This window comes from Hydra viridissima, unplaced genomic scaffold (genome assembly GCF_058129835.1).
Source record: "Hydra viridissima isolate aposymbiotic clone 2 unplaced genomic scaffold, HvirCarnegie_v1 scaffold_2, whole genome shotgun sequence".
NCBI classification, from domain to species: domain Eukaryota; kingdom Metazoa; phylum Cnidaria; class Hydrozoa; order Anthoathecata; family Hydridae; genus Hydra; species Hydra viridissima.
In genome coordinates, this window is record NW_028324301.1 from 16,649,648 (window position 1) to 16,662,763 (window position 13,116).

Below are 13,116 nucleotides of genomic sequence, written 5' to 3' on the forward strand. Positions count from 1 at the left end.
CTGTAAAATAAATTTGAACCACACCGTAAATTTTTTAGCGTAAAATTTTAAGTAAAAAAAAAAAACATTGTAAAAATGGACACAAATCAAACCGTCGAAAGTCATAAAATTCTCCAACGAACTGCAAAAATCAGTTAAAAAACTGCGAAAGAGTGAGTGACTGTGCTAAAATGATGTTGACTTACCCCACGATCTATCAGTGATGTTTGCTAAAGAATAGACCATAAGAAATATGTATCCCGAAGGTAAACTTAACAGGTACCATAAACCATGCACAAGCTGGATCCCCTCCATTCCGTGCAATACCGCAGTGATTACAAAAAGGCCAATTAAGAAGAACAAAAAAAGAGTGGGTGGAGTTAATTGTAAAATAAATCGCGAATGAATGGCTGAGTTTAAAGGCAGTTTATTTGGAGGTATGTAATCAAAGGTAGGAATTACAAAATCTCCAGTTGAGTTTCTTAGAAACCATTCTGTACCAAATCGCTTCTGTTTTGATAAGTCATCTGAAACCTTAAAAGCACAAAAAGGTTGTATAAGTTTTACTTGTAAAAACTTTGCAAACTAACAAAAAAAAGTTTGTAAAAATTTTTTTGTCTGTTTGCATTGAGTGCTATAAAATTATTTACAAAGGGATTTGTATTAGCAACTGTTACATGTCGAACCTACCTGTATCATTAGGCCAACCACTGTTATACTCATGACAATTGCATACACAAATGTCAGCAATTGTGCACTTTTAATCTGCAAATCTTGTGAAAAGTATAAGCAAATGATAATATAACCAACAAGGATGAATAAATTAACAGTAAACATTTCCGCTAACGTAACATATCTTGGATAGGCAGCACTCAAACCAGATGAAACCAGTAATAGTACAGTCCCAGGTCTAAAATTTAAAAAAAAAATTTCTTTAAAAATTGAAACAAACTGACATGGCATTTATAATAAATCCTAAATGTTTGTAGCAAAAAAAACTTACCCAATAACAGTGGAAATTAACATTAGAACTTGATATATAACAAATATTAGATTAATGTGATCGTTTGACGCTCTTATAACAGATTGCTTTTGAACAAGTAAGGCTTGATTTGCAAGAGTTGATGGGCCCCACCGTCGTCTTTGTTTATAGAATTCGTCAAAGTTTTCGGGACAATACGTAACATCGGTTGACGAAGCACAGTAATCGAGTCTCCAGCCTTTTTCAACCATAAGTGTACAAAACCATCGATCTTCTCCCATATCTTTTGTTAAAAAATCTAAGGCGCATTCCACTGAAGTAGCATAAATAGGTAAAATATCTTTAACAGCTGTGCAACGATATACAGAAAAGCAGCCCGGTGAGCAAAGTACTGATCCCATAACATGTTCCGCAACCTTTAACAACCAGTGCCCAATAGCGTAATCGAATATCTGATACCATACCATTGGACCACTTCCCATGGGGTGAGTTCTAGCGCAAACTGCACCAACTGATGGATCTCTACTCATAAAGTCCATAAGTGCTGTTACATCTTCTGGCTGAAACTTGACGTCGGCATCAGTTGTAAGAATGAAGCTGTGATCAAGATTATCTTTTTCTCTGTAATCAAGAACATATGACATGTACATTACTTGGCTCCAACGCTTTTTATTTTTTACTTTGAAATTGTCTTTCATATGGATATAGAAAGGCATGCCACCAGGAAGAATCCATTTTAATTCCACACCATAAGGTGCATCCGTTTTTAAAACGTCAGTTGGCAACGCTTGAACAGTGTGCGGAAGGAGTGAAATAAGTTGGATAGCAAATGTTTTGAGCGTTTTATCTCGCACACCATCATCAAACCAAATATGGGCTTCAAATTTTCTACCTTCGCTGTGACGGGCTCGATCAACTCCTTGAGCAATAAAAACAAAGTTAAAAAATCTTAGTTTATTAAAAAGTTTTTTTAAATCATCGATAAAATCACCCGAAAAAAGACGAATAGTACCCGACCCGAAAAATAATACCTGCAATAGAAAACAGAAGTTGTTCCATTTCGTAATCAGCTTCGTGATACATTGTCGTGCATATGTAAATTGTACTTTTTTTGACTAAACTTCTATAGTTTACGAAAAACTCGTTCGTGGCTTCGTTTTTTCTGTTTAACAAAATATTCTGTTCCAGCAGAGTTCCTAGTAGTTAAAACAAAAATTTCCTAGTATTTAAAACAAAAAGTTACGAAAATTTGATTTGAAAAAAAAAAAAAAGAACGTATTTTTTACCATCGTAACAAGGAAGCCAAAATAAGGTAGCCTCATCTGCCATTATAAATTCTTGACTTCTCCATGCATAATACGTAGTAGCAAAAAATTGACCAAGCCATAAGAGAACACTCAGAGCTGTCACCCATTGACCACTATTGTTGTATGTAAAGGTTATGCAAGGTCCTATGCTAAAAAAATCGCATTTTTTTAAAAGTACAATTCCAATACATAAAGGCGTACATAGTGTCAGCGGAATTGCAAAACACATTCTTTGTAAAGTTATCATGCATCCAATCCAAGCCGAATGATAACCGATAAATGCTGATGCAATCTGTAAGAAAAACATGTAACCTAACTGTGAATTAGGCATAATGCCAATAAAGCCTTCGTAGGTTTTTGTGACGTCTGCAACTTCAAATAAGTACGCATAAATTACAATAAAAGCAGGAATAGTAATTAACTTAATCAGCGAGTTTATGAGCGTGGCTTTTCCGCGCGACGTGTTGGTTTGAACAATAATCTTTTTGGCTTCATTTTTAAAAGTTTTTTGATTTTTTGTCTTCATATTAAAATTTTGTGCACCATCGTTGATTTCCTCGTTCATCGAGTCTTCTTGAAAATGTCTCGCAAGATGATTTCTTCTTGTTTTTCCGTTTCGATCAAATGATTCTGATGAAGAATCGCCCCACACATATGCAAGATCGTGATCAATTTGAAGTTTTCGAATTTTTGGACTCCAAGCAACACTTAACAAACCAATAGAGATAGGTAAAATAACTATTGTCTCAATACTATGACCTTTCAACCAAACCTAAAAATAAATTTGCCTTTTTCAAAATTAAAATTTCTGAGCGAAATAATAGCTTGTTGAACAATTCTAAACAAATCAATATACAGAGATCTAAATATAGAAAAAAGCCACTCACTAAAAATATAATACCGCATAAACCTCCAATTTGCAAAATAAACGAAATAACAGCTAAAACAATATTCTGGAGATGCTGTTGTTTTCGTTTGTTAAAAAGAGTGACAGAAATTTCCATTTTTTTCTCTTCTTTTAATGAATTTAGTTCTTCCCAAAACTGGGAAAACACAGGAAATATAAATATTGCATTCATTAGAATGATGTTTACATCTGTATTCTTCACATCGTGTACAACACCAACAAAAAATAAGGATAACCCAGCAACTTCAAGAATTGTTCCGACACCACCCTATAATTGTAAGCAATTTAAATTCAAGTTCACTTTTTCAATTAAAAAAAGTTTAAAAGTGCTTTAATTAGAAATAATATGATTTACCCAAAATATTGCAAGTCTGGTTGGCCATGGATGAGTTATTTTTCTACATGTGAAAATAAACATCTTTAATGAAGTATAACCTGGTGGAACCATCATTATAATGCATAACATAACCAAAGCAGTCTCGCGCTCGCAGTCTGAATCGACTTTTGTTGAATCGCATGAAAACTTATTCGTTGAATTGTATTTGTTTTTATTCAAACGACTAGCAATCGATAGTACAGTGAATTTGCTGATGAGAACAGATGCAAGTGTAACAGCAGCCAAAGAAATTCCCAATATAAGCTTCAAAGCGGAAAGCACTTTTGATGTTTTTTTAAACCATTTACGGTCTCCTTTATTTTCGTCAATACATTCAACTGTAAATGGTCTATCGTTTCCAATAGATGAGGGTAGGGTGGACGTTGTTCCACTAAATGGCTGCTTCTCTAATCCAATAAAGTTATAGCAATCTAAGTAAGAAGGCCCTAGTTGATTATGTTTTCTGTAGCTCAATCCATTATCAAGTTCAACAGATCGATTTGGTTCCGTATTGTATCTAAATGATGGAATACCGTTTATCAGATGCAATCTGGAGCCTTCGCTGCTAACAGATTCGTTATCAGCCCCGCCTTTGTTTACGTACCCTTTTTCTTGCATTTCTATATTATCACAGGTTTTACCTTCAGTATTGACATCCATATTCGGATCTTTTCATGAGAAACAGACAACCTTGATGTGCTTAAAGGAAATTCCAGTACCTACAATAAAAATTTAAAACAAGCCGTGTAGATGTTATTTTTCAAATCCCGGTGTTTTTCCGAGTGATTCGTAAGTACGTTACCACTAATTGCTGCAATAAGGTAATTTATTCCTTGCTTAAAACTAATCGCTTAGAAACAGATTTTATTATTCAATTAAAAGGTAATAAATAAAAAGCTTGGTAATTGAAATCCCCCACAAAAAAAAATACTTTCATTAATAATAACTAACAAAGTTTATAAACTTTTTTAAATAAAAGAAATAAAAAGATGTCGTGCAAAACTACTCTCACAATTTAAGTTCAGCTTCGCTACCTTAATTTAATACGTTTCATTTTGAACCGGTCAGGGATGAGGTTAGGCTGAGGATTGAAATTAAACATCACCCATAATTAAATTTACACCTCACTTTTGTAACTTGAATATAAAACGATTCAAAATAACTTACACTCCTTGTTTACGCATTCAGAATTTCATGCAAATGATGAAAGACGCTAAACTTGACATTTACCATTATCACGTATTAAAAAAATTGTGATAAATTCTTTCTCATTTTAACTTATACCATACCATTTTTATTAGAGATTTATACCATATTCCTATCAATTTGACGAGAAATTCACCGCAAAGAGAATGTATCTCATTTAAACACGTTGATACATTGTTCTTTAGGCACCTAACGATTGTTTAAATTGGAGATGAAAATACCATCTACAGCATAAGTATTTACATTAACACTGTCTAGAGCCAAAAATCTTCTTATAAAACAACTTACATTCAACTGTGTGCTACTCTTTCTAAAATTCACGTGTACGATGGAAGTTCAGTCCGCAATAAATTTTCACTGCAGTTCAACGTGAATTTACGTGAATTATTTCTTACTTATCATCAAAATTACGGATATTCGTCATTCGTGGCAAAAAAGTTGCAAACAATATAAATTACTTTGCAATTAAGAAACACGTTATTAAAGTTGTGCTAATGGCTTCCTAAAGTATCACACTAATTTTTTCCTATAGCCTAATCAATTTAATGCATCTAAAAACCGATGGTTTAAGTAAATTAAATTCACTGACATGTCGGGTTCCGAAATGATTTGAGTTAACAAAATAAATTTCGTTATTCAATTTTCAAGAATTCGTTATTCAAGTTGTTTCAGCTAAACTATTCTTTAGGCAGCATATTTTGCAATTATTCTAATAAACATATTTTGTTTTAGAAAAATGGTTTACGATGTAATTAGTTTAAAATATATCTATAATCACCAGTATTTTTCTTTCTTAATAAGTAAAACTCAGCTTTATTAAAAAAAAGCAATGGAATAAATGAGATAATAAAATTCAGTCTGTTTTTCGAAAACACGAGGTTAACTAACGTTCACATCTCAGAAACTTTCACAATTATTTTTAAGGCGAGGTTGTTACACAATACATTTAGTAATCACTTGTTTTTGCATATGTAAACTTTTTATGTATGTATGTATGTATGTATGTATGTATGTATGTATGTATGTATGTATGTATGTATGTATGTATGTATGTATGTATGTATGTATGTATGTATGTATGTATGTATGTATGTATGTATGTATGTATGTATGTATGTATGTATGTATGTATGTATGTATGTATGTATGTATGTATGTATGCATGCATGCATGCATGCATGGATGTATGTATGTATGTATGTATGTATGTATGTATGTATGTATGTATGTATGTATGTATGTATGTATGTATGTATGTATGTATGTATGTATGTATGTATGTATGTATGTATGTATGTATGTATGTTTATTTATAAATGTATATTATGTATATATATGTATATATATGCATATATATATACATAATATACATAAACATATATATACATATGTATATGTATATATGTATATATATGTGTGTGTGTGTGTGTATATATATATATATATATATATATATATATATATATATATATATATATATATATATATATATATATATATATATATATATATATATCATACAAATAAATTAACATGGAGATAATTTGTAACGGACGTCTGCTTTAGCTCGAATGCGGAAGTTTTCGTTTTCATTTCGTCCTCCGCTTCTACATAATTGTAATAAGTTTAACGGAAATGATTAAAAAAGTTGCAAATACTGTGGATAGGTTAAGAAAGGTTTTGTCTATTTATTTCCTAATTAAAATGGTTTTGGATTAATAAACTAATAAACAGAGGTGAATTTTTAGTCATTAAAAAGATTATTAAACCCACTAATTTGTCTGTAAGAATAAGTTAAAAAATATTCAAACGAAATTAAAAATTTTGAAGTGTAAAATGAAACCAAAAGCTATTTGTAACTGTTTTGTTATAAATTGTAAAGAGAAAAAGTAACAGAATTACTTTTTGGTAAATGTAATTTCTGTTATATTTAAATTTTGAATAATGGTGATAAAAGTGAAGATACACATAACACACTTTATCTAAAGAATTGTTAAATAGTTTCTATTCTGCCTGCCCTCGTTAAATTTCTTATATAAATTCTGCAAATGCTTCTGCTTCCGTTATAACGCATAAAATGCAGTTGAGATGGTTTTATCTTTTAATTAATCGATTGATTGTTAAAAGTATATGAAGTTAGTTTAATCTCAATAAAAAAATACATTGATTGAGTTCTATGAGCATTTTATATCCCGGGGGGTCAATTGTGAGAGCAATTATTTTACTGTATGATGAAATATTTTTTGTTAAGAAAGCCTAACCAGCGTTCCTAACATTTTTCACTTAAACCAACCTCAAGTAAACAGGATATGCAATAAGTAAAAAAGACGTTCTCAGATTTAAATTTGAAAAATAATAGTATCAAACAATGGTTTTGTTCATCATTAGAATCATCAAACTGAATGAGAGGATGGTTAGGATGCATTGAACAACTTTGCATCCTAGCTAACCTCTTATTCAACGGTCTATATGATGAAGTTCAGAATCTTTGGCCCTTGCAATTTATTGAGGCCGAGAAAACAACGTTGAAAAAGGATGTAAAGCAGCTGTTTATCTTAATAAATTTAAAAACTCACTAAAAAAACTCTAAACATGTTCTGTAATTGACTTCATTCTTGTCTTAACTTACAGGTGTCTCGAGAGCAAGCATTACAGATATTACCTTACAGGTGTTTTGAGAGCAAGCCTTACAGGTCTTACCTCACAGGTCTTTAAAAAGCACTAAAAAATTTCTTCACGGGTTCTATATTAGGCTCTGCTCTTGTCTTTTAACTAACAGATCATTCAAGAGTAAGCTTTACAGATCTTTCAAAAGCCCTACATATCTTTAAAGAAGTTCAGCTTACTGTTAGATTTTATAAAAATCAATGAAAATGACATTTATAAAGCTACTATATTATTTACAGAGATATTATCATTTTAATTTACAATTCTGTTAATATTTATAGAAATTATATAAGAGAAAACTAAAAAACTATATAAAGATATTCCAATTAACAAACAAACTTGTCCACAGTTTAAAGAAATAGTTTTCAATAAGACGATTTGCTAAAACGCGACATAACTCAAAAAAATATGGATCTATAATATGGTCGTGGTGACATTGTATTGTATAAGTCTGATAGAATACAATATCGAAAGTCTTGATTTTGCGCCAATAAAAAGAGTAATTTATTCCGCCAATCGAATCAACTCCAGTTAAGATTTTCAGATAAAAATAGAGCAGGTGTTTTCCTGCTAAATACTGCGTACGACTCTAAATACTTTTCAAACGAAAAAAAATTTTTTTGAAACTTTTTGAAACCCAATGAGATTAAGACCTTTGTAAGACCTTTTGTTAAAATATATGGAGTCAAAATAAATGCTCTAAAAACTGCATGAAATCCAAACGTTAAATAACAACAATACGACCAGAAATATATTCTCTTTTAAAACTAGAAGCCTCTTGCAGCAATTTCTATATGTTTTTCATTTCGAAATGGTAAAAAAACTTCTTGTAATTTTAGCTGATGATTTTTAACAGAGTTCTTAAATATTTGAAAATTTCTTTTAGAAAGATCAAATATTTAGAGAAAGATATAAATATCTACATACCTAATGTACAAATATTTTATGTTACTTTTTTTTCACAAATTATTTTTTTAAAGGAACGACATAAAAATTTCATTCACCTTTTTTAAAAATATAATGGTTGCCGTCCGAGAGTCGCTGTATCAATCTTATAGAATGGAAGTTATATAAGAATTTTTACATAAAAATTAATAAAAAAAAAAAAGAATTAAAAAAGAAATCTTAGAAGGAATGCTTTATAGCTGAAGAAAATCCATTACAAAACAAGGGCAGTTAAACCAATTCTTATGACATTTTTAAGATAAATTCAAGTTAAATCAAGTTTACAAAATATAGAGTTGGTAGATTACCTATTTCATACCATTTTTCTAAAGAAATTCAAATTTAGACTTTGCTTTTGAATTGACTAAGTAAAAAGGCCTTTACCAATAGATTCATTTTAACACAAAAACTAATTTGCCTAGATTTTGTGAAAACTGCAAATCAACCCAGCTTTTTTAAAATAGTTAAAATAAATGTAGAAAAAACTCCTATAGCTTTCTTGTATTTTTATTTATTGAGCAAATAGTGTATGAGGAAATTTAATTTGGCATTCTGTAAACCTTTTTACCAAATTCCTTTTTTTAATTGATGGTTTTAACTTAAAACAAAACGTAAGATTATAATGGTTTGCAACTTCGTTACAAGTCGCTTTTAATTGACAAAGGTCTGCGACCAAAACTTATATCAGTTTAGAAGGTGAATAAGTCTGGGATAAAATAAAATACATTTATTTGCTATTCAACAAAAGAGAGCTATGATCTATTTATGTAACCATTCACACACAGATGTTTCTGAATATTTTGCTTTTTGATAATTCAGCGACGATGGTTATAATTGTTGATTAATTAAATGACGATTGTTGTTTAATTTGCCAACGTGCTCCTTGTTAATATGTTGTTTAACTTAGACTGTTATCCTGCAATAGTATTTCAGCTTTTTGATGTGAACCAAACAGTTGCAAGAAATTTACCTTAAAACGTGAAAGAAATATGACGTTTTTTTTGGGTACAGAACGCATCTATAAAAGCGGTTTTAAAAATATAGTCTTTACAATGAGGGAGGAAGAATCATGGATTTTAGAAGAATTGTGCACCAAAAGGTTTCACCTTTTTTTTTTTTTTTTTTTTTTTTTTTTACGCCTTTTAGTAAATTCTTTTTTTAATTTAGCTTCATTTTTTAATGCTAATCAAAACAAGTTTAAATGAGTATTTACAAAATACGTTGAGATTCAATTCAAAGTTTCAAATTCAGTTTAAAGTTTGCATGTTTTAAAGACTTGCAGTAAATTTTTTCAAACACTAGCTAGAAGACCAAAGAAGATCTCAGGGTTTTTACAGAGCACTTTACCGTGGTTTTTCTCATATCAAACCGTATCGTGGATTTTCCCATCAAACCTTATGTACCTGCAATAAGTTAAACCGAGGTTTGTTAAACCTTATATATGTGTGTGTGTTTATATATATATATATAAATATATATATGTATGTATGTATGTATGTATGTATGTATGTATGTATGTATGTATGTATGTATGTATGTATGTATGTATGTATGTATGTATGTATGTATGTATGTATGTATGTATGTATGTATGTATGTATGTATGTATGTATGTATGTATGTATGTATGTATGTATGTATGTATGTATGTATGTATGTATGTATGTATGTATGTATGTATGTATGTATGTATGTATGTATGTATGTATGTATGTATGTATGTATGTATGTATGTATGTATGTATGTAAATATATGTATACAATTTTTCTTTTTCTGGTTAGAACGCTCTTTTTATGATCGATGTGTTGGGAAAGGTGATTATAATTTTCCCCATTATCCGTTTTTTTTTAACCAAGAGTTTGATACAAAACCAAACCTTCGTAAAAGATTGCTTCCTCGAGAACCATTTTACAGTTACGAGGCGCCGTTTGCAAGTGCTGTCAATGAGATCAAATGTTTCAAAAGGCCATTAAATGATGCATCCAATAAAAACATAACCTCAAATAACAAAGAAATGGATCTCCGTATTGCCGATAGAGTAAAATGCATAAATGAAAGTCTAATATTTATTAATCGGCATCGTGTTTTACCTGCTGTTTTATCAGCTAAAAAATCAGAATGGTACGAAACTTCTTTTCACAAAGAAAAGGAGAAAAAGTTTCAGTGTTTATATTGCGTTAAAAGTTTTAGCAAATCATCGCATCTTCGTGATCATCACCGCACCCACAGTGGAGAAAAACCATTTACTTGCAAATACTGCAACAAGGCTTTTTCCCAGTTTTCTAACTTGCGAACTCACATCCGCATTCACACCGGAGAAAAACCGTACCTATGTGTTATTTGTAAAAAATCATTCACGCAAAGAGTGACGTTAAAAAGTCATTTAAAAATTCACTAAGACTAGAGATACTAGACTCATATAAATGAGAAACACATGCCATTTAAATGGTTGTTTCTCTCTAGGACATACTTTGAACGTTAACGATAACCAGTTGAGGGTGTAGAAGTTGCTCTAAAGGATATAAAATGAATCAGTTGGCTTCTTTACATTGTTTAATTAACCTAACTGTTTTTGTTCTGTTGAAGAGACATTGAGAGGTAGTCTTAAGGTTCTATAAAAAGCTGTGGAGTTACAAATTCCCGTTTATTGTAAAGAAAAGTTCTGAAAGTGGTGCCAGTCAGAGAAAATGTAAACATTCTAATAATACTTTTAACGTAATCAAACAGAAAAACCTTCCATCGTTTTGATCATCAAACCGTATCATCGTTCTGGGAAAAACTAGTTTAAGTGGTTTCGTTTTCCTTGACAAACTTTTGGCGAATATTTGATCAGTATAAAGAGAAGATGGAAATGTTTTTTTAGAACATAATTTTTTTAAATAAACAGCATAAACCGATGTTCAATTTGGTACAAACTTTTAACTATGAAATAAAAACTATGATTAGTAGTTATTTGTTTTGATCTTTAAATATTCCAAATATTAAAAACACTGAGAAAGTGATAATTGCGACTATAAAAGTATTCCTATGTTTTTAGGAATCGAGAATTGAATTTTGATATTTTACTAAAATCACCAAAAATATTTAACTATGATCTATGGAAGCTAAAACTTAAAACAGTTCGTAATTTTAATTGTTTATAAGTTGTTATCCAAGTAAAATTATTTCTATTTAACCCTTTCATGCGCTGGGTTGTTGTATAACAACAAATTAAGCTAAGCTTCCCCAATTCAAATGATGCATTCTAACCAATTGAAAACAATATTATTTTATAAATGAGAGTTGAAAAAGGCTGTAGAAAAAGTCTAATTTAACATTTCATAGTACCACTGTCATTTTTGTAGATGATTTTTTACGAGTTATATTAGTTACAGAAATATAATTGGTGCATGAAAGGGCTAAAATTGTTTCGATCATGTAAAATTATTTTCATTTAATGTTCTGTTTTTCGTAATGGAAGCCAAAAAGGAAAAAAGTATTGCTTCACTTCATCCGAAACACCGATTCCAAAAATTGTTAAAAAAGTAGGAGCGTTAAGGCGAAATTTACTCAAAGTAAAAAGAGTCTTCGAAAAATCGAAGAACATAGCAAACATCTCTAAATTAGTAGGAAGACGAATTTTGTTGCAACCTCAAAGTTTCCTTCTCCTTGCCACCTAAAAACCCTAAGGCTAAAAATTAAACAAGCGTTATTTTTGAAGGTGTAGAACTTAAAAAACCATCTCTCATGTAGACAATATACGAAAAATGGTTTGTGTTCAGCAAAGATCTGTTGAAGGTCATTCAGCCTGCATTCAATATTTTAGGAATAAAATGGTACTGCTAACTTCTTAGCCTCACTCATTTTGAATATCTTGGTTAATGAAACTGAGACTTCTTTAATTCACTGGAAATATTTATTCAATATACCATGTACACCCTTTTGGAAGTGGTACAATAATATTCCTTTTTCGATTTTTCTTCATTCAAAACATCTCCTGGCAAATAAGAATTGGTCTGTCTCTGGAAAAAATTATTTTTACTCCATACTCGTGAGCGTAGCATTTGATACTCGTGAGCGTAGCATTTGATACTCGTGAGCGTAGCATTTGATACTCACACTCATGAGCGTGGTTTGAACCAGACTTTACTTAAGGCTAACCAGGAATATTTTCTAGCCATATATAGTAATACATACTAGGAAAAATTATTGCTGACAAAGGAATTTTATTATTCAACTCATATCCATAGATAAGGGCCAAATGAACTTTGTTCTTTCATGTGGAATTTTATCGCTAAGGTAAAAAGGTAAAATCTTTTAGTGAAGAAAACCATTGTAATCATTCTTGTCTTTTTGACAGCTGTGCGTCACAAAATAAGAATCAGTCTTCTTTGTATGTTTTCTGTTACAGAAAAAAATAAAAACAATGGTTTCTGTGATTCAGATAAATTTTCGTCAGCTGGTATGAGAATCTCAAGAGAATGACAGGGAGTAACAAACCTTTGCAACATCCTGCTGGAAGAGATATGGCTCATCTCAAAACTTTGCTTTTGCCCACGGCAAGGCTGTATTACGAAGAATTTCTTCCTGGTAACAATGATGATTAATTTTCACACTTGGATCCATAAGTTTCAGATCACATATTCCTCGTCCAGATATGCCTGTAGATCATCTTTAATATTGCGGGGAATTTTGTGACAAAATGTAATCATGGGCTAGATTTCGCAGGGAACGAGCTAAATTTTGACGATTTTTTTCCCATAATTA

The 13,116-nt window shown here is 30.7% G+C and overlaps 2 protein-coding genes across 3 annotated transcripts in view; one reads left to right on the forward strand and one right to left on the reverse strand.

The window, feature by feature from the left end:
- LOC145193223 (uncharacterized) overlaps window positions 1–13,116 on the reverse strand; it is a 36,187-nt gene that overhangs the window by 2,554 nt on the left and 20,517 nt on the right. Inside the window, exons 2-8 of the mRNA XM_090077295.1 lie at window positions 3,531–4,270; window positions 3,156–3,443; window positions 2,248–3,040; window positions 1,993–2,157; window positions 983–1,880; window positions 670–889; window positions 186–513 (exon numbers count right to left, since the gene is read on the reverse strand). Of these exons, the coding sequence (XP_089933421.1) occupies window positions 186–513; window positions 670–889; window positions 983–1,880; window positions 1,993–2,157; window positions 2,248–3,040; window positions 3,156–3,443; window positions 3,531–4,211 (3,373 nt within the window). The 5' untranslated portion in view covers window positions 4,212–4,270. The remainder of the gene's footprint in view (window positions 1–185; window positions 514–669; window positions 890–982; window positions 1,881–1,992; window positions 2,158–2,247; window positions 3,041–3,155; window positions 3,444–3,530; window positions 4,271–13,116) is intronic.
- LOC149892237 (uncharacterized) lies at window positions 9,220–11,316 on the forward strand. 2 transcript variants are annotated; one of them, XM_090077302.1, is made up of 3 exons: window positions 9,220–9,468; window positions 9,672–9,792; window positions 10,227–11,316. In XM_090077302.1, the coding sequence occupies exons 1-3, from the start codon at window positions 9,439–9,441 to the stop codon at window positions 10,766–10,768; spliced, it is 693 nt and encodes a 230-aa protein (XP_089933428.1). In that variant the 5' UTR covers window positions 9,220–9,438; the 3' UTR covers window positions 10,769–11,316. The 2 variants fall into 2 exon arrangements, with proteins under 2 accessions (XP_089933428.1, XP_089933427.1); XM_090077301.1 differs by having other exon boundaries at window positions 9,297–9,468; window positions 10,152–11,316.